We start from the raw sequence: 23,947 nt of genomic DNA on the forward strand, positions 1-23,947 counted from the left end.
TAACAAATTATGGATAACATTGCGAAGAATGGGAATTCCAGAACACTTAATTGTGCTTATGAGGAACCTATATATAGATCAAGAGGCAGTTGTTTGGACAGAATAAGGGGATACTGAGTGGTTTAAAGTCAGGAAAGCTGTGTTTCAGGTTTGTATCCTTTCACCATACCTATTCAATCTGCATGCTGAGCAAATAATCGAAGAAGCTGGACTATATGAAGAAGAATGGGGCATCAGGATTGGAGGAAGACTCATTAACAACCTGACCAATAAGCAACATCATGATAAATGGGGAAAAAACTGAAGTTGTCAAGGATATCATTTTACTTGGATCTGCAATCAACACCCATGGAAGCAGCAGTCAAGAAATCAAAAGACGCGTTGCATCGGGCAAATTGGCTGCAAAAGACCTCTTTAAAGTGTTGTGTTGAAGAGCAAAGATGTCACCTTGAAGACTAAGGTGTGCCTGACTGAAGCCATGATGTTTTTAATCGCTTCCTACGCATGTGAAAGCTGGATGATGAATAAGTAAGACTGAAGAAGAATTGACGCCTTTGAATTGTGGTGTTGGCGAAGAATATTGAATATACCATGCACTGCCAAAAGAACGAACAGATCTGTCTTGGAAGAAGTACAGCCAGAGTGCTACTTAGCCCTAAGGGAGGATGGCGAGACTCCGTCTCAAATACTTTGGACATGTTGTCAGGAGAGCTTAGTCCCTGGAGAAGGGTATCATGCTTGGAAAAGTAGAGGGTCAGTGAAAAAGAGGACCCTCAATGAGATGGATTGACACAGTGGCTGCAACAATGGGCTTAAGCATAACGATGATTGTGAGGATGGTACAGGACTGGGGAGTGTTTCGTTCTGTTGCACATAAGGTTACTATGAGTCAGAATAGAGTTGGTGGCACCTAACAACAACATAAAGGAATATTATCGGTATAAATGGAGAAATTTGAGTATGGACTATATATTATAAAACAGTGTTATATCGATGTTAACTTTCTTGAGTGTGATAATTGCATTATTAGGAAGAATATCCTTGGTTTTAGGAGGTATCTGCTGATAAGGAAAACACCACGGCTTGGGTCAGGCACACCTTAGTCTTCAAGGTGACATCTTTGCTCTTAGCTCAGGCTATGCACCCACATGCTATAGCCCCAGGTGGACAGCTACTTTTTTAATATATTTACACATGGAGCCACCCTGACCATATTTGGCTTTTAAAAAAGGAAATTTCAGAGTCTTCAGGATAATTTTCACCAAGGATAGGCTAACCAAACCCCAATAATCAAAGGAAGTTCACAGAACCTATGAGTCTCTAGAATGTTCTGTTTTGACATAGTTTCATTGTTTTGTTTATACTGAAAGGCAGTGGAGTGAAATTGGTAGCAACACAGCTTCCGGCACTTGACAGCCTGAGCTCCAGCCCCAGCTCAGCCACTGAGGGCTGTGTGACCTCGAACAAGTTACTTATCTCTCAGGATAATAACAAGGTTATTATGAGGAGTAAGTGAGATAATACTTGTTAAAATCTAAGGACGGTGCCTGGCACAGAGAAGAACTCAATAAATGTTAATGTTTGTTATGGATAGAATTGTGTCCTTCGAAAAGATATGTTGATATTCTAACCCCTATACTCGGCAGTGGGTATATACCTATGAATGTAACCCTGTTTGGAAATAAGGTCTTTGAAGAGGTTATCAGTTAGGTTAACATGAAGTCATACTGGAGTAGGGTAGGTCCTAATCCTATATGAATGGTGTCCTTATAAAAGAGAAGAAGAGACTGGGAGACAGAAGAAGGATGCCCTGCGATGCTGCAGTTACAAGCCAAGGCATGCCTGGAGCTACCAGAAGCTAGAAGAGAGGCATGGAACAGATTCTCACTGAAAGCCTCAGAAGAATTAACGTGGCCAGCACCCTGATCTTGGACTCTCACCTTCTGGACTGTGAAACAAAAAAATGTCTGTTTTTACAAGCCATCTATTTTGTGGTATTTTGTGGTATTTTGTTATGCTGCCTTAGGAAATGAATACAATGTTTATCCATCTCCTTTTTTTTTTTTTTTTCTTCTGATTACCACCAGTCAGAGGAAACTTAACCACCACTCAGATAACAACATCTGTGATACCATCATCTTGCACATGCCCTTTGGAAAATAGATTCGGTTTTCTGAAAACAGGAAGATTTCTAAATATGGTCCATTAGCTCCAACCTATCTAGCACATGAAAATATACGCTCAGATGAACCCATGTATATAATTTCAAATGTCCACATGATCTTTTGAATAATTGAAATGAAGGCTTTGATTGATATTTTAGGCTTTTAAATAAATAAATATGCATTCATAAGGAGATTAGAAATGAAAATTATTGGTTAAAAACATAGGATGAAATATAGGGCAAGCAGCAAAGTTTTAGAAAGTTTGGTGGTGTTTCACATGTGCAACCAGAACATATTGTAGGGAGATGATTTAGCGCCTAAGCACCTTGTGAGCTAGACACTTAGTTTTACTGTAGCATTTTGGTTAAGGCAGCTGCTGCCTGAGCAAAGCTATCTTCATGCAGCTGGGAATGAACTAACCTCCCTTCCAGCCTCTTTTTTCTTGGCTGAGCACCCTTGTACGTCTTGCTTTGCTTCCCTTCAGAGTGAGATTCCTGTGGGATGCTGGAGGGAGGGAGTAGCTACCTTGAGGTGAGAGCATGTCCCTGCTTGCGTCTATTGGGAGATGCGCTGTTAACCCCTTAAGCCTTTCTAAGGATGCATGCTTCAGAGGAGGTCTCCATAAAGGCCTGGCTTCTTCTGTTTCTCGTCCTGATTCAGGGCGTGGGGCACCTAAAAGGCAAAGAGAACACCAAGTTGTATTAGATGTCTGTTGTTTTTGCCAGCAGCCTCTTCCTTTTGGGGACCCACCTATCCCCTACTCAGAGCATGTGGTTTGGGTGGAGCTGTGTTTGTTCACTTCCTGGCTCCAGGGACAGGGATGTGACTGAAGCCTGGCTAATGAGAGTACCTCATTGCCTTAACCACATGACCCAAGCTTGGCCAATCAAAGGCAATTCTGGGACTTTAGCAAGGGTTTTTATTAAGAGGCATTCTATCTACTAGGATTAACAGGTAGAAGGTTAGCCTGGAATTTTAAGAGGCCATCTTTGTCACCACATGGAGAGAGCCTGCTTGAGAGGGAAGGCCAACAGGGTTGAGAGAGAAATAGTGCCCAGATGATGTTTTCTGAGTCTTGGATCCAACTGTGCGTGATGTTATCTGATCCTTGTATTTCCCAATTACATGAGCTAATACATTTCATTTTTTGCTTAAGACAGTTTGAGTTAGATTTCTGACAATTGCAGCTAAGATTCCTCGCTGACATACAAGGTATAGGAGAACTCAATGGATTAACTTTTCTCTGTACTTTATTTCTATTTTTCATTTAGCAGTGTGTTGACAAATTCAATGTATCTAATAGCTGTAAGAATCTGGTTCATAATAGTCTTACTGTGTTCCTGACCTTCCTGTCAGGGTCGTCATGGAGAGTTATCAGGATTTATCCCAACCTGGCTAATATCTTCCCCCAGCCCCCCACCCCAGTGTTTTAAGGAGTTAAGGGTAATTTTTTTTTAAAGGTAAAATTTACATACAGTGAAATGTCCAGATCTTAAGTGTACAATTCAGTGAGTTTTGATAAATATACATACCCATGTAACCAACACTCCAATAAGGATTTAGAACCCCAGGGTTCCCTTATAGTATCCCCTTCCATTGACTGGTCTTTTAAGCTCAACAGTTATGCATTCTTATTCGTGGTGAGAATTCCAAACAGCCTTAGAACAAAATGGCTGCCTGTATGACTCCTAGGAATCAAAACTCTGAAAAATCTGTGGTAGTTCTGCTGAAGTTTCTAGAAAATTCAGAATTAGGGCCCCTCAAAATTGAAGTCAGCTGTTTAGAGTCACTTTTTCCCTCTGACTGCCCAGAAAATTCCCAGGAGTGAGAATGCACCTTAGACAAGGGTGCCGTAGAATGACTTAAGAAGGTCAGAAAGACTCTCTCTTTAGCATGCAAAGTGAGAAGTCACTCAGAAGCCATATCCAAAAAGCCTTCCAAAGTCCTGGGTGGAATTCATCTCTCTCTCCTTTGCCTATACACTCTTAGTACTTGGCTTAAAAAAAAAAATCTCTGCCCTGACAAGGATCTTAGAGGTCATTTAATGATGTTGTTTAATAACCTAATTCAAAATCAGGAAAAGGGCTCTTCACACAAACTTTTATAAGACAAGGATTCAAGTATTACTTTTTATCTTGACTGCCAGAAAACTCAGCTAAATCCATGAACTTAGCCCAGGTGTCTGATAACACCTATTTCTCTACTCCTCTTAACTTGTTCTTTTTTGGTTGATATTTCATTTTTCAGTTGTCTTGTGTTACACTGTATTTATTTTTTATAAGTTGCCTGGAAATTCTTGCACCTCTACTCTAATGCCTTCCATACATTGGGTTTATTTGTTGGATGCTTGTCTTCCTTTGTATGTAAGATCCTTGGAGGTAGAACAGTGTCTTGCTATGTTCGTCTCTTCCACAGTTCAGCAAAACGCATTGCTTGATGAGGAGCTTAATAAAAAATATTTAAAACGGAAATAAACATGACTAGAAGAGGCCTATTTCTAAAATTTACCCTTTTTCTTCCAAAAAAAATTCTCTAAGTGGGATGACTCTAGGGAGAATCAGCAATGACACAGGAGTTGGATTAGCAGACCCCACATCCCAGTCATTCTTGGCCTGTCAGAGTTCCAACTAGAGTGCCCATCCACAGGGGTCCTACCTCTTCTGCAGGCTTTTTCTTTTGGGAGGTGTTGGGTATGGAAATGAATCTCCACTGGGAAGATGAGGAGCTCTGTTGGGGGTTCCTTGGCTTTAAATTGACTCCTTAGCGGGTCTAGGACTCTGGGTGATTCTTCTGAAATAGGAGGTAATTTCAAAGCCTTCGGTGCCTGGAGAAAATTTAAAAACAAAACAAAAACTAAGATGGCCAGTCTCCAAACCCTGTTGCCAGAAGGAGCAAACAATCTGCATGGCTAGGTGGGAACTTAGCTCAGTACCTGTGGCTGAGGAAGTAAATGGAACCAATCTGGGAGCAGTGCATCTGACAACAGCAAGGGCCCCTTTGCCTCTTCAGAGCTCAGTTCATTCCTCATTAGTCTAGCCTCTGATTGCTTTGAGAATTATAAATGTGATAAATTCAAGAGCCTTGAAGAGGGAATGTAGTCTTTGTCTTACAGCTAGAGAAACTGAGCCCAATTGAAATGATGTAGCCGAGATTTCCATGTACTGATAGGGAGAAATTTTGGCATCTGTTGTTAAGAGAGAACAGCAAGGTACAGAACATTGTTTGAGCTTGTGATCTTTTGGTGAGAAAGGGCAGAAAATAGGGATGTACATTTGTGTTTGCTTGCTCTATGGAACCTCAAATTCTTCCTCTGTAAAATGGAGATAATCATGCTACCTACCACAAACAATTATTTGTGAGGATTAAATAAGTCAATATACATACTTATAATAGTATGTGGAACTATGATTATTTCCATGATACTTTGAGAGTAGACTCTTTTTTCATTAGAATATATAGGTGCATATGTGTATATATCGCCAGAACAGAACATGTCAAAGGGCGTCTCGTGAAGACAAAATAAATTATTATTATGACATGTGCAAAGAGCTGGAGATGGAAAACCAAAAGGGAAGAACACGCTCGGGGTTTCTCAAGCTGAAAGAACTGAAGAAAAAATTCAAACCTCGAGTTGCAATAGTGAAGGATTCTATGGGGAAAATATTAAATGACACAGGAAGCATCAAAAGAAGATGGAAGGAATACACAGAGTCATTATACCAAAAAGAGTTAGTCGATATTCAACCGTTTCAAGAGGTGGCCTATGATCAGAAACCGATGGTACTGAAGGAAGAAGTCCAAGCTGCTCTGAAGGCACTGGCAAAAAATAAGGCTCCAGGAATTGATGGAATATCAATTGCGATGTTTCAACAAACAGATGCAGCGCTGGAGGTGCTCACTCGTCTATGCCAGGAAACATGGAAGACAGCTTCCTGGCCAACTGACTGGAAGAGATCCATATTTATGCCTATTCCCAAGAAAGGTGATCCAACCGAATGTGGAAATTATAGAACAATATCATGAATATCACATGCAAACAAAATTTTGCTGAAAATCATTCAAAAATGGCTGCAGCAGTGTATCGACAGGGAACTGCCAGAAATTCAGGCTGGTTTCATAAGAGGACGTGGAACCAGGGATATCATTGCTGATGTCAGATGGATCCTGGCTGAAAGCAGAGAATACCAGAAGGATGTTTACCTGTGTTTTATTGACTTTGCAAAGGCATTTGACTGTGTGGATCATAACAAACTATGGATAACATTGCAAAGAATGGGAATTCCAGAAGACTTAATTGTGCTCATGAGGAACCTTTACATAGATCAAGAGGCAGTTGTTCAGACAGAACAAGGGGATACTGATTGATTTAAAGTCAGGAAAGGTGTGCATCAGGGTTGTATTCTGTCACCATACCTATTCAATCTGTATGCTGAGCAAATAATCTGATAAGATGGACTATATGAAGAAGAACGGGGCATCAGGATTGGAGCAAGACTCATTAACAACCTTGTTTGCTGAAAGTGAAGAGGACTTGAAGCACTTCCTAATGAAGATCAAAGACCACAGCCTTCAGTATGGATTGCACCTCAACATAAAGAAAACAAAAATCCTCACAACTGGACCAATGAGCAACATCATGATAAACGGAGAAAAGATTGAAGTTGTCAAAGATTTCATTTTACTTGGATCCACAATCAACACCCATGGAAGCAGCAGTCAAGAAATCAAAAGATGCATTGCATTGGATAAATCTGCTGCAAAGGACCTCTTCAAAGCGTCGAAGAGCAAAGATGTCACCTTGAAGACTAAGGTGCGCCTGACCCAAGCCATGGTATTTTCAATCGCATCATATGCATGTGAAAGCTGGACAATGAATAAGGAACACCGAAGAAGAGTTGATGCCTTTGAATTGTGTTGTTGGCGAAGAATATTGAATATACCATGGACTGCCAAAAGAACGAACAAATCTATCTCAGAAGAAGTACAATCAGCACACTCCGTAGAAGCAAGGATGGTGAGACTGCATCTTACATACTTTGGACATGTTGTCAGGAGGGATCAGTCCCTGGAGAAGGACATCATGCTTGGCAGAGTACAGGGTCAGTGGAAAAGAGGAAGACCCTCAACAAGGTGGATCGACACAGTGGCTGCAACAATGAGCTCAAGCATAACAACAATTGTAAGGGTGGCTCAGGACCGGGCAGTGTTTCATTCCGTTGTGCATGGGGTCACTATGAGTCGGAACTGACTCGACGGCACCCAACAACAACAACAACATGTGTACATATACATACATACATACACAGATACGTACATATATACGTATGTATATATAGATATATAGGTGCATATGTGTATATATATGTGTATGGAGTCCCTGGGTGGTGCAAAAGGTTAGCTTGTGCAACTGCTATCAGAAAGGTTGGAGGTTCGAGTCCACTCGGAAGCATCTCAAAAGAAAAGCCTGGTGGTCTACTTCTGAAAAATCAGTCACTGAAAACCCTGTGGAGCATAATTCTACTCTGACACAGATGAAGTCACCATGATCAAAACAGACTTGACCACAGCTGGTAAGGTAATGTGTGTGTGTGTGTGTGTGCGTGCGTGTGTGTAAGGTAGTGTGTGTATGTGTGTGTGCATGTGTGCGCGTGTACGTGTGTGTGTGCGTGTGCGTGTAGACAGAGAGAGAGTAGAAGTAGTAGTCGGAGCCTCCTGTTTCCAATTTTTCAAAAGTTGCTGGAATTTTCTTCTTTTAGTTTACAACCTTTGACATATGAACTTAGCTTTAAGAAATGTGTGTGTGCTAAATTTTGGATGTTAGGGAGCTCCATTTCATAGAAAAAATAAAAAACATTTCTCACTTTTTTAGTGCTCAAAAAAAAAAATCAGAAACACATATAAGCATCCTACATCTCTAAGTTGAATGAGGAGGGAAATTCAACCAAAATACATGCAGGGTAACATTTATAATTTTGAGACATTAAGAAAATTCTTGACTAAACACATACACGTAGGATATTTGTGTTCCGGGAGGCCTTTACTGTCCAGATGCTGGCTGCCCACCAGCTGCCCATCTTTGAATACTGACCTTGTGCATTTTGTTTGACAGGGTTTGCATTTAGAAACCTATGTGCAAACTCAAACAATTTGTGTGAGATATGACTGACAAGCCAAGACTTAATTTTTTTATTCTAATTAAAAATTTAAACAGCATTTCTATATAGTGGAAAATATTGCTCTCTCCTGCTAAACTATATACAGGAGTTGAGGAAAGGGGCTTCCTTTCCTCTGATCCTGGTTCAGTTCTGGGCCGCCTCAGGATTTCAGATGGAGGGCCTTCTTTAAGCCTGCAGTGACTCTGGCAGGTCAGCCTGCTGCTGACCTCTGGTCCAAAGGAGCCTGGGAAGACAGAGGTCCTTCTGGTATGGATGGGAAGGTGTAGATTAGCTTAGATACAGGGAATCTGAGAAAATCCTGATCAGACTGTAAACAAACTCTCGGCACCCAGGCTACCTGGAATGCCCATGCCTCCTTCAGCATCACTTCAGATGACACAAATCCCCACAATTAACTAACATGGCTGTAGTTCCCAATTGGACACATGATAAAGCACGTCACCTCCTTTCATCCTTGCCTCAGCCCTGTGTGATTGGAATTATTTTCTGTGAACAGAGATACAGTCACTGCAACTCAGATAGTGGAGCGACCCACCCAAATTCACACAGCTGCTGGGGCTCCAGACCAGGTCTTTGCCTTCCAGAGCCCCTGCTTGTTTCTGTTTATCACTGGTGCCTCAGAACTGCCCAAGACTCACAAAGAACTGCAAGGCAAGACCAGGCCAAAGCCAGCTAAGAACATCTCTAAGGAAGGAGATGAACTTGGCTTCTGGAAGAGGCTGGTAAGCTTGAAAAATTTACCCTGCATTTTCCAGTTGAGCAAATTGAGCCAAACTAAAATAAAAAAAAAATTTTTTTTTTTAAATTTTATTGCTGGACTCACAATCTTGAGCCTTTTGAGTTTGAAGTGGGCCAACTGCTTACAAGCTCAAATTCTGTCCTCACATCTTTATGTATAACTCATGGCCCCTTAAGAGAACAAAGGATTCTGTTGCCACCAGAGAAGGTAGCATTGAGGGGAGCCAAAATTCCTTGTAGTTCACTCTTTTCAAGATTTAGTAAACTAAAAAAACAACTTTATTCCAGCCCCATATGGTCATCTCAGAAGTGGGTGAGGCCAGTTCTTTGTTGAGACATCACTTTGTTCCTAGATTGGGATTAACCTTAAACACACACACACACAGACACACACACACGACCTTTTTCTTCTTCACTTCCCCAGGTGTCTTTTTTTCTGAGCCAGTGGCAGACGGTACTGGAGGGAGAAGGCATCTTTCCGCAGGAGGCTCCTGTAACAAGTGGCTGCTTCTGTCCTTGAGTAGCTTCACATTTCCCTGTTTGTCTGCAGAAACAGGATGGCACTGAGGACTTATTAGTTGCAGGTGTGGGGATGGACAGTTGATTTTCAACTTTTGTCACTTTTTTGGCTAATGGGAAGAAAGGCAGCGAGGGTGACAAAGGACTAAGGCAGCTACGTTTTGGCTGAGGTGGGCTCAGAGATCCCTGATTTCATTATCTGGGTTGGGTTCTTTCTGTCTGAGTCAGGCAATGGAGAGAATGACAACAACAATAACAATATGCATTGAGCACTTAATATAGGACAAGAACTGTGCAAAATATTTTACATGCATTTACTCACTTAATCCCACAATAGGGTTATAGGAAATTAGTATCATCACCATTTTACAGATGAGGAAACTGAGCCTCAGCAAGATTAAATAACTTTCTAAGATCACACACAGCTAGGAAAGGGGCAGGATTTGAACCCAGGTGGCCTGATTCCTAAATGTGTATTAATCATTAGACAAAGAGGAGATCATCAGGGTCCCATATCAACCTCCAACTGGACACTGGCTGTTATTTTCTAAGGTGAGTAGCACAAGGAAGTGACACTTTCAATGCCTCAGTGTGCTCAAATGAATCCTGCATGATTAGGTTTACCCAGATCAACAAGCAAGACACTAGGCTACTTACCAGTAAGATCTACCTTCCTATTGGGGAAGGCGCCTCCATAGAATGTAATGTGGGATTTGTCACTCGGGAGCCAAGAATGATCAATGTAGGCATGCCCGAAGGGCCTCCCAGAGGTTTGCTGCGTCTTTTCATTGTGGCTTTCCTCTGAAGCATGCATACGATGGTAATTCTCCATTGATGTGTCCTAGGGAACGAAAGATACACATTCCTGTAAACAGGCTTTTATAAAGGAACAGAGCAGGTTCCTTTAACAGCCAGACCTTGTGGCTAGACTTTTGGTTCCAAGGGTCAAATCTCTTTTGTATGCTGGGAAGAAAAACATGGTTATAATAGCAGGATCTCTAGAACATTTTATTATTGATGGTAGTAAGAATGACATTTAACCATGCCTGACGTATTCTGCTTTCTTGCTAAAAAAAAAAAAAAAAAATTTAAGAATCAAAATGAAGTGCTACTTTTAGGGCAGTGAAACCATCCTGTATGGTATTATAATGGTGGACATATGACATTAGTATTTGTGAAAACCCATAGGACTGTACAACACAAAAAAATGAACCCTAATATAAATGATAAACTTTAGTTAATAATAACATAATCCATATTGGTCCATCAATTGTAACAAATGTACCATGTGAATGCAAGATGTTAATACTAGGAGAAATGGTGTGTAGGGAGAAGAGGGAGTATATGGGAGCTCCTCTACTTTCTGTACAATATTTATGTAAACCTAAAACTGCTCTAAAAAAATAACATCTATTAAAAAAAATGAAGTGCTAGTGTCATTGTCTCTGTCTGTCATAAAATGTCTCTTTTCCCTCCCCCTCCACTGTGTGGCACTTCTCTCCCTCTTTCCTGTTCTCATTGCTATATGACCTTCTTGTATGTCAAATGAGTTTGAGATGAGAGCAGATGTTGTCTATGTTGTTTGAACCACTGTCATCTAGTGTACACACACAAAAGTGTACACACACAAGTGTACATGCACACATACACATGCCTTAAAGTTTAGAAAGCATTTCTACATTTTAACTTATATAATCCTCATAACGACTCATGGGTTGCTGTGAGTTAAAAACGGACTCGACGGCACCTGACAAAAACAACAACAATCCTCATAACAGCCTTGTGAGATATTTGTTATCAAAGTTCCACTTTATAGAAGGGGTAACTAAGGCTCAAAGTTAGTTAAGTTTCTCGGCCAGGCTCACCACAACTAGTGAGATGCAGTACTCAAACTGAGGTTTTTCCAATGTAAACACCAAGAGCTCTTTTTTCTAGGCAAAACTACTGCTGCTAGACGGCGGAGGGAGTAGAAGAGTATCTGTAGTTAAATAAGTTTGGAAAACTCTGTGTTACACAAAGTTAAACCAGCTACTTTATGATAGAACTTCTCAAAGTCATCCATATCGAAATGTGCAGTTTGGCTCTCTGGGAGGGGGGTACAGTATGCAGTATTTCCTGTAGGTACTTGGCCATGAAACCCTTTCTCATGCAGCATCTGGCAATACTAGGGTTCCACAGACAACATTTTGGGAAGTGGTGGTCAAAGTCATCTTAGTTTACTTGTATGGTCTATGAAAGTCCCCAAGAAATGGTGATGGGAGGGAGCCCATCAGAAATTGTACCTCTGCCCAGGTTTCATCATCCTGCCAGCGTTGCTTCCTGAGTGACGGCAAGTGAGCCCCTTGACTGCTCTGGTTCTTGGCCACAGATCCCTCGTCCACGTATCCACTAGCCTCAGCTTCCCCTTCATCTAGGCCCTGGTGACCTGCAAAGTTGAACAGTGGGTCAGCCCTGTAACTCCAGAGGTGGGCACGGTGCCGTTAGCTGCTTCCAAACGGCCTCCTTTCTTACTTTTCTGAGCAAAAACGTTCAGGGCCCTTGTTCCCCCTCTTTCCTTAGTTCTGTATTTTTAGAGCACCTTCACCGATGTGGCAGCCAGGTCAGTGAAAACATAGCTGCACCAGGAGACAGGAGACTTAGGGTTCAGTCTTCATTTCTTGGATACGGTTTACTCATCTGTAAAATAGGGATATAATTTCTTGCCCTTGCTTCCTTGCAGCGTTGTCTGGAGCTCATATCAGATAATGAATGTGACAGCCCTTTGTAAATGGAGAGGGATAGTGGATAAAAGTGGTGTAATTAAGGCGTGACCTAGCCCTGCTCTGTGGTCCTTGAGGTGCTCAGTTTGAAGCAAGCTCTTGGGTTTCCTGGGCTGTCTGTTGGTTGTTTACTTGTGGGCCAGCCTCCTCCAAATGCACTGTGATGGGACCACTGCTTAGCTCTCTGACTTACCCTGTCTATGCAACCCTCAGGAAGGATCTGAGTCAACAGATGACTCCAGCATATTTAACAAATCTTTCATCAACAGTTTAAAGGGTCCTGCAGCTATTTTCAGCACTTACTCAAGGTAGATTTATTGCTGAAACACTCTGGCAAACCTGTCTTGTTTGGAGCCAAGCATTAGCAATACCTCCACTCCCAGCATGCAGACCTGTGAAACAATGTGGGGTTGTCTTTCATCCAGGGATCTGGAAGCCTTTGGGAGCCTGTGTATGTATGATAAAGCACTGGACTTCTGAAGGTTCCTTCTCCTTCCCTGAGCCAGCCTCACCTTCCCTCTGTGTTTTCCAGCCCTCACCTCCATTCATCATTCCCATCCTTGGTGCATTGGATCAAGAGTCAAATAAATGCCTGCTTGTGGGATTACCCCCTTCTTCCAGCTCTCCTTCTTCTGCCCATTGGCTCTTGAAGGCTACTCTGAATTTGAGCTGATGCCAAGTGTTTTGGTGGAACAGACCCAGGCTCAGGCTTAGGTTAGGAGGGGTCTGCTCAGGTTTTAGTGGTCCAGAGAAGCCTGATGGGCTTGGGGACTCCTCAGTCTGATGTGGTCCAGGGCCACATAAGGCCTGCCCCAAGAAGACCTAAATGCCATACAGAGTGCAGCACTAAAGACGTATGTGGGTATTCTGGAATAATCCCCTGAGATCAGGCCACACCCTAGATCCATCCTTTCTGGTTAGATTCACCTGGAACTGGACACATTTCTGTGGGTGGAGGAGATGGAATTGTGGCCAAATGTCCACTCACCTATTGAATATTCTTAGCATCAGACTGTTTAAGTTGGGGCACAGGGTTGTGGGTAGGGAGATACAGAGAGGCATTCTTCCCTTTGGCTATATCCCAAGTGAGATTGAATATGTGACTCAATCTATGTGCGGGGAAACCAGGATTTTTCTCAGTAAACATCACCATCTGTCTCATTTGTTTATGCTTAATAGAAACTGGTTTGTAAGCTGAGTATTGGGAGGTTTGATGTTGAAAAGAGATCACAAAACCTGGTCTCTCTGTATCTCAAACATGGATTCAGATCGCCAAATCATCTGCACTGGGGTAGCAATTTAGAGCTTTTAGAGAGCTTTACCTTCATCTTCTCTGTGACTATTCTCAACAAGCCTTGGAGGAAGGAATGCAAATACCATTATTCCCATGTTACAAATGAGCAAACTGAGATTGCAGGCAGCATAAGTAACTTGTCCAAAAACATCACATTGCTGGGGTATCTGGGATTTGCAGCCAGGGCTTTTACTACTTCTCCAAATAAAGTGTCTGGTAAAGAGAGAGAGGCCAAGGGGAGATAAAGTCAAAACCAATAAAACCACTAGTCAAGGTATAAGTTACAGCCTTCGAGCTGCTTTTACTTCTTTAAAAGTTGAGTTTTGGCCCCTGTGATCATGGGCAATTGCGCATTGCAATTAGTTTGTAATTATGCTTAAAAACCTAAGCCAGGGAAGTCTGTAACAAACATTTATTGAGGACTTACTACGTGCCAGGCACTGCATTATCCCATTTGACTTCCATGTACAACCCTGCGAAGGAAAGGCAGACATGGTCACCTCCATTTTATAAATGAGGAAACTGAGGCCCAGAAAGGTCGCATAGGTTGGAAGTCTGGTGTGAATGGCTACGTGTTTAACCACTATTCTATATGGTCTCTCTGTTTTCTGCCTGATAGTGACAACTCCTTGGTGTATGGCATTAGAGAAATCACTTGATCCCTTAAGTGTGCAGTGTTATCCACCTAAAAAAGGGAATACTGCAATTTACTGTCCAGGAAGTTTGCCTCCCAAGGCATTAAAGTCTAAGGATACTAGCTGGAGACAGTCAAATTTTTGAAAAGAAAGGGACGAGGCAATGATGAGGTAGGGTGCCATCTGGGGAAGGGCAGAAGGTGCCCAGACAGGGGCATTACTGGGTGAGTTTACTACTCCCCAGAATATGCATGTCCTAGAAACTTGATCTTTTCAGTGCCCCTGAATAAACTGGTCTCAGGGATATTGACCCACATTAGCAAAGTGCATAGAGACTAATGTATAGACCAGGGCATTAATTTACAAAGAGGAATATGATTGCCTGTAAAGAACAGGGCCAGGAAACATTTTGTTCCATTGTACCTGGGTTTGCCACCAGTTAGGGGCCAACTCAACAGCAGCTAACAATAACAACAATGACTACAATATGGCTGGAATATTTAATTGCACCACTCATCTGATAGACCAGCTACTCTACTTATCCTGATCAGACCCCTTTCCCAAGGACAGGGCTTGGTCAGGTACTGCCATTGTTTCTAGAAATTTCCCTTTTCATTTGAGAAAAAATTACCTTTATATTATATTGGGCTCTTGTTCTTTCCTTAAAAGCTCTGGTATCAGCCAAGACCCCGTTCTTTGCTCATTATGGCTACTCAGTCATCTTTTCCCATCTCCCTTAGCAAAGGCAACTTCTGGCTCTTTTAATGCTTCAAGTTCCTGAGAATAATATTGACAGCTAAAATCCTCGTGGTAATGCACAGCTTACAGAGAGCTCACAATCATTTTCTGTGTAGTAATGTGGTAGATCTCGTTATGCACATTTCACAAACGAGAAACAGAAGCTCAAACAGGTAAGTGACTTGCTCAAGATCTTACATCTAGTAAGTGAGAGAACAGCCATTACAACCCACATTTCTGGTTCCAAAGTCTGTACTTTTCCCACGTGATGTGACCACAAAGCCACAGGGTCAAAGCATGTCAGAATGGAACAGACCTAAGAAATCACTAAAAATCCGGAGTCCAGATCTGAACTCTCCAATGCAGTATCCACTAGCCGCATGTAGCTATTTAGGCCTAAATCAATTTAAATTAAATACAGTTACAGTTTTAGTTTCTCAGTCTCACATTTCAAGTGCTCAGTAGCCATATATGGCTAATGGCTACTATATTGAACAGAAGATATTATAGAACAACAGTGCTGTTCTGGACTAAAACTCTCATTTTAGAAATGAGGACAATGAAACTCACAGCCCCCTAGACCTTATTTCGGGAAACTCCATTTTAAGGCACTAAAAGTCCAAATGTTTGAGAACTGATCATAAAATCAACATGTACCTTGTTCAAAAGATTTCCCTTGTTGAGTCCAAAATGGAGGGAAGACAGGCAGGAAGTGGTATTTTGGGGGTACACCTGAAAGATCTTGTTGTGGCCTGAGATTCTTTGGTATATTAAGTTGTCCGTCCTGGAGCAGCACAGAATCCTTGATGCATCCTGAAGGACAGGTCAGGAGTTATTGGTAAAAATAATGGTCATCAATCTAGAGTACTTGGAGATAACTACAAGATTCCTGGCTTTGGTCATTGCCCATTAAGGAAGACAGTTAGAAAAATAAGAAGGATTAAAAAAGCAGATGGACCCCATAGAGGCTTCTCTATCCAGTGTCTTGAGTGCTTCTGGTCCTGTGCCACTTGTGTGTTTCTTCCACTCTGCTATTCCCAAGAACTGGGTCTCCCTGGTGGAAGAAACATGGCCACCTCTTTGGGGTTGGGTAAAAGGCTCCTACCTTAGGAAGAGAAAGCAAAATGTAGTGGATATACTCTGGTTCATTCTGAAGCCCTCACCCTCAACCGCCTTCTCAATCCAACCACTCTATTAGGATTTATTGAGGTCTTACCAGTGGTTCCAGCCCTCTGTTAGGCAGTGGGGCAGATATAGAGGTACCAGGCATGTGCCCTTTTTAAAGGCACTAATAGTCTTTTTAATAGCCTTTTAGAGAAACAAAGCTCACCTGTGCTCAACTGTGTGGCCCTAGGTGTCAGTGTGATATAAGGCCAGAAAATGAGGGGCTCAGTATTGATTGGAGTTGTCAGAGAAGACTTTATAGAAGACATGGGCTTGAAAGGTGGGTAGGATTCATAATAGGAGTGGAAAGAAGGGACCTGAGAACACACTAGCATCATAAAGGGAGTGAACTCTGAGGTGTGAGGGTACAGGGTGGTAGGGACCATTGGGCCAGTGGTCTCATACCAGCCCCAGCGTAGTTCCTCCAGCCTGTGGGAACTATGGCAAGGGGCCCAAGAATGCATGTGCACATGTGTCTTTTCTTAAACCGCACATTTTAGCCATATGACTCTCCTGTGGATGGGTCTGAAACAATTTTTGTTGTTAAGAGGGGCACTCGTCCTCAAAAATCTTGGGCCTCGGCTGCTCTCTGCCTCACCCGATAATAAACAAATCTTTGGTTAAGAGGCTCTTTCTCACAAGTGTTAAATAAATGGATCTGCCTACAACTTTGGGCCTGCCATCTAAGTAAAACCAATTATTGGACAAGCTCACATCTTTCATTTTGCTTCAAGTTGCCAATTATTGGGAAGAGAGTTGTTTTCTCTTCTTTTCCAGGGTAAACCTATAAAGCAAGAGGAAAGTCAGTCTTCCTCTGGTCCTGTCTGTTTATTGGTGCTGAAGAAATGGCAAACAGGCTAGCGGACACCGGCAAACCCTACTGCTCACCTCTCTCATCCCCAATAGGTTCGCCAAATAAAATAGAAAATGTCCAGGTAAAATTGAATTTCAGATAAACAGTGATTTTTTTTTTTAGGCTAAGTATGTGCCATATATTGCAAGTTTAACTGTGTTTGTGTATGTGTGTGCAGGAGCGCTGTGTATACATACTAAACCTGGAAACACTAATTTCCAACCATTTCTGGTTCCCATTGTTCAAGTCTTTGCAAGTGCATTTGGGGTCTCTGTCTAGCAGTATGGTGTCCATCTCAGTTCCAAGTGGATTGTCCTGGACAGCTGCCATCTTTAAGAGGAGGAGTCCTAACATTTCCACTTCCTGGAGGACCTAAGGTCACCTCAGATGGGGAACTAGGGAACTAGGAAATGTTGGGAAGAATATGCAGCTGGGAGTGCAGGGAGGCTCTGGATTCTGGTTGCAGCTCTGCTTTTGGCTGAATGGCCTTGGGCAAATTATTTTGCCTCTCTGGGCCTCTTTTTCCCCCTTATCTTGTAAAATATGGGGGTCGAACTGGAGGATCCCTGAGTGAGGAAATTTCAGAAGAAAATTCTGGCATGGGATGTGGAGCATGAGGTTGCTGAGGAGATTGGTGGTGATGGCAAGACTTCAAGCTGTATTTCCCTCTGCAGATTTGGGGGGATTGGGGATGAAAGGTGTGATTGAGGCTTGAGGGTTACAAGCTTGAGAAACTTTGCTTTAACATGAAATCAGCCCTGAAATTCTGGTGTTTGAAAGCTTGATGTAAAACACACTCTCATGCCCGAATGAGAGGCAGGGCATTTCGGGTGCCCTCCACCACTTCCCTACTAACCTGCACACTGGAGCCTGTACATGGTGTCAGGAGTCCATTTCCGCAAGAGGCGTCGGAGGTATCTCTTGGCTGAATACCCAGGCTGGATCTGCCGTTGGGCCTTGTTCTTCGGCTGGCTTTGGAAGTGGAGGTATGGTTGCCAGGCTCTGCTCTGTTCCCTCTGTTGGGACACCAGTTAGAAAACAGTGTAACTGCTGAGCCCTGAGACTCCCAGTGATACAAACTGGTTAGCACAATCCTCATCAGTAATCCAGAGACTCCGGGAAGGTGCTGGAAGGCACCAGAAACAGATGCTTCAGCCAACAGATATAAACCAAGAGCCCACAGAGCAAAGCTCTGAAAGGCCCCTGCAGATTTGCAGTTGGAAGGAGAAGGAGAAATGACAAATACCAGACCCCATCTTGAGGCAGAGCATGAGAAGGGATAAAAAGCCTCAAAAGAAAACACATTATCTAGTTCGGCCTGTGGAAATCAATTTAGTACCTTAAAAAGTGGTGCTGTATAGCAATGGGAAAGCCAGCTCAGCAAATCAGCTTTGGCATTCAATGTTTGTAATATGAATAACAGGTCAGACAAACCATGTCCTATGTTCAGGGGGACCCTGGCATTCTGAAGATATCTGGCTCCACTGTATTTCATTTCGGCCTAGGGAGAATTTTCTGGGGACCGGCCTGCCAAAGTCAGTGCCACTGTTCAAAACGTTGTGGGGGGTAAATGTGAATAGTAACATCTTACACTTGGCTAGGGATATACATAATACAAAGAACGTTCACCTTATTATAATCTTACAAAGGTGGACTGAGTTAATATTACAACCACTGAAATGGCACAGAAACCCTCAGAGGATGATAGGTCAAGAATAGCAAACATGTGGTACTTGTGCTAACACCTCTCACCCTCCCGCCTTGTCTACAGCAGATATCACTAATCCGTTATGGCATTCTTGCTTGCTGAATTGATTGTGGTCTCAGCATCTTCTTCTATTATATATGATAACATGCAAAGCGCTTAGGTGTTCAGTTCAATAAAATTTGACAATTGCGTAAACCTTTGTAACCACCACACAAAACAAGACATATGATATTTTCATCACCTCAGAAAGTTTCCTCATGCCCCTTTCCAGTCGCACGCTCCACCCTCCAGGTAACCATTATTCGGATTTCTATTACCATGCATTAGTTTTGTCCATTCTTGAACTTCATATAAATGGAGTCATACAGCATATATTCTTTTGTTCTCCATGAAAGTGCTCCACTTGATGTTCCAGTGAGAGCTGACACGAGGGATGGAGCCCATTTACCACCCCTTGGTTAAGCGGCTCACTCAACGCAATAGTGTAGACAAGGAAATAGAGGTTAAAAGACTTAACCAGTTAGCAGTTGGGTTGGGATCAGAATCCAGGGCTTCAAACTCCACATCAGTGCAAAGCCTCTGTCCTTCAAGAACTTACCACCTCATCGATGGACCAGGACCTAACATCATGAACCATTTAATGTGAAAACAAGAAATAAAACATAGTTTAAAAGTAGGTGACTCAGTGAGTGCCACAGGCAGTAAGATCTGTAAGACTAAAGAGACCAACACTTGCACACTAGTTAGGATCCTTCTGTTTGGAAGGTGTAAAACCTGGCTTAACTGGTATAAACAATGAGAAAGTTTATTATCTTGTATTACAAAACGACCAAATGTTGGAGAGTTCCATAAAAACAAAACAAAACAAAAAACCGCGTTGTCATCAAGTCAATTCTGACTCACAGTGACCCTACAGGACGATAAGATCTGCCCCATAGAGTTTCCAAGGAGCACCTGGTGGATTCCAACTGCTGACCTTTTGGTTAGTAGCTGTAGCTCTTAACTACTATGCCACCAGGGTTTCCTAGAGAGTTCTAAGCTTCGTCAATTGGACGGTTCTGTGGCCCAGGTCAGCATCTTTTAGCTCTGTGAGTGTTTGTGGTCACAAGCACATTGAGATTCTGTAGCTGCCACACTGTTGGTGTCATAGCCTCATTGATGACCTTTGATGCCTTCTTCTTGCATCTGTGGAGCTGAGGTTGTGGCACTCTTGCACTGGGCTCCATTCTCTTTCTGAAGAGGCCTGAGGTGATGCATGCACTTACACTTGACAAGAAGCTTTGACATCCTGAGACTGGATTGTTGTTATTGGGTACTGTTGAGTCTGTTCCAACTCATAGCGACCCCATGTGACAGAGCAGAACTGCCCCATGGTGTTTTCTTGGCTGTAATCTGTACAGAAGCAGATCACCAGGTCTTTCTCCTGTGGAGCTGCTAGGTGGGTTTGAACCACCAAACTTTCTGTTAGCAGCAGAGCACTTAACCATCACACCACCAGAGCCCCTGAGACTGGTTCTCTAGGCACCAAATCTCTTCTTGCCTCTGAGAAGTCTTTTCACTACAGCCTCACAGGCTTGCAGAGCCTGAACAACGGATACAGAGGGACAACAAGTGGGTTCAGAGAGCACAAACAGAAGATTAGGAAGGAGAGAGCTTGGTAGAAAGCATGCTGGACTTAGACCCAGGATGGCTGGGATCAGGCCAGTTTTGTGGTTCTGCCACTCAGAAACTTTCAGACCATGGACAAGCCCTAGAACCTCTCTGCACCTCTCTGTAAACTGGAACAAAAAACATGCAGCTGCCACCCATCTGTTAGTGGAGGCCTGCGTGTTGCTGTGATGCTGAATGGGTTTCCATAGGGCTTCCAGACTAAGGCAGACTAGAAAAAAGATGTGGCAATCTACTTTCAAAAATCAATGAAAATTCTATGGATCACAACAGTCCAATCTGCAACCAGGCAGTATTTAGTTCCATTGTGTATAGGGTCACCACAAGTTGGGAGCTGACTTAATGGCAGCTAACAACAATAAGGAAGTGGAAGGTTGATGGGTTTTGGAATCAGACAACACAAAAGTCAGATTTACAGTGCCTGGCACATAATAATAGGGGCTCAGTACTGTTGGTTGATGAATAAGTGAGTGAATAATTCCAATCTCAGTCACAGGACTACTCAGTCACCTAAATTACATAAACTCATTTGTAATACTGACCAGAGCAGATTATCCAAAAAGCAAGGTAAGCACAGTACTACCTTGCTTACCAGATCATCTGTAGTGAACAGTTTTACATTTTTTCATCACATCAAAGATTCTGCTCGTAGGTATGGTTGGCATCTGCCCAGGGGTGGATTAGCCAATAAGCAATGTAAGTGTGGGTTTATTTGTGCTTACTTACTAATCTGTAGTGAACAATTTCACATGGTGATGTAGTGAACAATGGTGATGTGAAATTGTTCACAGCAGATTAGTAAGTAAGCACAAATAAGCTCATACTTACCTTGTTTACTGGGTCATCTACCCCTGTCAGGGACTGTAAATTTGAGAAGAGGCTTTGATTCTATAGGAAGGTGCTGTTTGGGTGGGAAAGAGACAGATGCCAGCCATACCTAGAAGCAGAATATTTAATGTGGTGAAAAAACATGAAATTGTTCACATCAGATTAGTAGTGAAATGGGTTATAAACATCACACCTCATTGGAAAAACTGAAACATCGAGAGACCTAAGGCCTGCTTATGGCTACCGAGGAGGCTGGTCAGGGTTAAATCTATTCACTCATTTCCAACATATAGAATAATGTCTTAAGTAGAAAAAACAAGATACAAGAGAGTACGTATAATACAGTTGTTGTTGTTGGGTGCTGTCGAGTAGATTCTGACTCATAGTGACCCTATAGGACAGAGTAGAACTGCCCCATAGAGTTTCCAAGGCTGTAATCTTTACAGGAACAGATCCCTCATAAAAATGTATCTTATATGTTTACAATCATGGTGGAAAGATTGGAAGGAAATAAATTAAAATGGTGGTATTAGGGTGCTTGGCAAATGATTATAGTTTCTTTTCTCCTTTTTAAAAAATAAAATTTTTCAGTAATACAGTTAAATTTCATTTATGAATGGAAAACATGTTTAAAAATTAATTTATTTCATTGCACCCACTCTGTTCTTATACATACTTCTCCATTCCCTCCCCAACATTATCCTTGATGTCTTATCACTCACCCAAATGTCACTCTAAAACATAAAAGGACAAGCTGGACAAATTGCAAGGCAGAAGAGAGACGAGAAGGGAGTTTCCACAGCAGAGAAAAAAAAAAAAAAAAAACATGACAGCAGTAGGCTAGCTGCAGATGGTTTTGGACTGCTCAGGCCTGCTGTGGCTTTGCCAATCAACCCCAACTTCTGGTTTCTTCTGAAATGAGTAATTAGTGTGCACATAGTAGCCTGCTATCTACACTCCACTGCAAGTGCTTCCTTTAATGAAGGACTTGCTTCGGCCCATTCTCGTTCCTGATGCCTACCAGGCCTCCATACACATAGGTCTGAAGAAGAGCCCCACGCACCTGCCTTCACCATGGCACTGGCTACCCCAATCACCCGACCCTAGTGCTGGCAGCCAAGGGTTCTCAGAGGATGGAAGGAGCAGGTGGGGTCTGTACTCCTGCCCAGCAGACATGCGGTGGCAGGGCACCAGAGTCCCCAGAAAGGTAGGGCCCAGTCAGCTGCCATCTTACCACAGAGAGTGACCCAGCCTTTGTGTGCAGGAGTTGACAAGATAGGTGAAGGAAGAAGCCCATAAAATCTCAGGTCTGGCAGCCCTTCTCCAGTTATATTGACAGCTAAGAGCCACACCTGTCTACTTACCACTGCCTAACCTTCCTCTGATTGCTCAGTCCTCTAGGTCACCCTTACCTATACCTGGAAAGTCTCTCTCCACTTATTTTTACCACAAGACTCAGTTCAAATTCTACCTCCTCTGAGAAGCCACTCTGGATTTTCCCATTAGGAAGCAATCACTATCTCTACCTCCTTTATACTCTCACAGTGTGTTAAAAGATTATAGACCAGCTCCTCTTCCACTGCTCGCCTCTCAGTTTGTCATCCTCTGGTGGCTTGCATGTTGCTGTGATGCTGGAAGCTATGCCACCGGTATTTCAAATACCAGCAGGGTCACCCATGGTGGACAGGTTGCAGCAGAGCTTCCAGACTAAGACCGGCTGGGAAGAAGGACCTGGTGATGTGCTTCTGAAAAAATTCACCAGTGAAATCTTATGGATAGCAGTGGAACATTGATATAGTGCTGGAAGATGAGCCCCTTAGGTTGGAAGGCACTCAAAATATGACTGAGTAAGAGCTGCCTTCTCAAAGTAGACTCGACCTTAATGATGTGGATGGAGTCAAGCTTTTGGCATCTCCATTTGCTCATGTGGCACAACTCAAAATGAGAAGAAACACCTTCAAACATCCATTAATAATCATAATGTGAAATGTACAAAGCAGGAATCATGGAAAATTGGAAGTTTTCAAAAATGAAATGGAACACTTGAAGATTGATATCCTAGGCATTGGTGAGCTGAAATGGATTGGTATCGGTCATTTTGAATCGGAAAATTATATGGTCTACTATGTTGGGAATGACAAATTGAAGAGGAACGACATTGTATTCATCATCAAAAAGAACATTTCAAGATCTACCCTGAAATACAACACTGTCAGTGATAGGATATACCTACAAGGAAGACGAGTTAATACAACAGTTTTTCTAATTTATGCACCAAAGACTGATGCCAAAGTTGAAGATTGTTACCAACTTCTGCAGTCTGAAATTGATCAAACATGGAATTAATATGTATTAATAATTACTGGTGATTGGAATGTGAAAGTTGGAAACAAAGAAGAAGGATCTGTAGTTGGAAAATATCGCCTTGGTGATAGAAATGACATAGGAGATTGCTTTCTAGAATTTTGCAAGACCAACCATTTATTCATTGGAAATAACTTTTTTTCAACAACATAAACAGTGACTACACATAGAGACCTCATTGGATGAAATACACAAGAATTAAACCTACTACATCTGTGGAAAGAGACAATGGAAAAGCTCAATATCCTCAGTCAGAACAAGGCCAGAGGCCAACTGCTGAATAGACCGTAAGTTGCTCATATGCAAGTTCAAGCTGAAGTTTAAGAAAATTAAAACAG

At 42.4% G+C, this 23,947-nt stretch overlaps 1 protein-coding gene across 1 annotated transcript in view; it reads right to left on the reverse strand.

The window, feature by feature from the left end:
* Positions 1 to 23,947, reverse strand: part of KIAA2012 (KIAA2012 ortholog) — a 144,879-nt gene that overhangs the window by 103,764 nt on the left and 17,168 nt on the right. Inside the window, exons 3-9 of the mRNA XM_023542319.2 lie at positions 17,898 to 18,057; positions 15,682 to 15,837; positions 11,881 to 12,023; positions 10,256 to 10,439; positions 9,481 to 9,623; positions 4,821 to 4,989; positions 2,691 to 2,837 (exon numbers count right to left, since the gene is read on the reverse strand). Coding sequence (XP_023398087.1) covers positions 2,691 to 2,837; positions 4,821 to 4,989; positions 9,481 to 9,623; positions 10,256 to 10,439; positions 11,881 to 12,023; positions 15,682 to 15,837; positions 17,898 to 18,057 — 1,102 coding nt within the window. The remainder of the gene's footprint in view (positions 1 to 2,690; positions 2,838 to 4,820; positions 4,990 to 9,480; positions 9,624 to 10,255; positions 10,440 to 11,880; positions 12,024 to 15,681; positions 15,838 to 17,897; positions 18,058 to 23,947) is intronic.

This window comes from Loxodonta africana, chromosome 6 (genome assembly GCF_030014295.1).
Source record: "Loxodonta africana isolate mLoxAfr1 chromosome 6, mLoxAfr1.hap2, whole genome shotgun sequence".
Classification (NCBI taxonomy): Eukaryota; Metazoa; Chordata; class Mammalia; order Proboscidea; family Elephantidae; genus Loxodonta; species Loxodonta africana.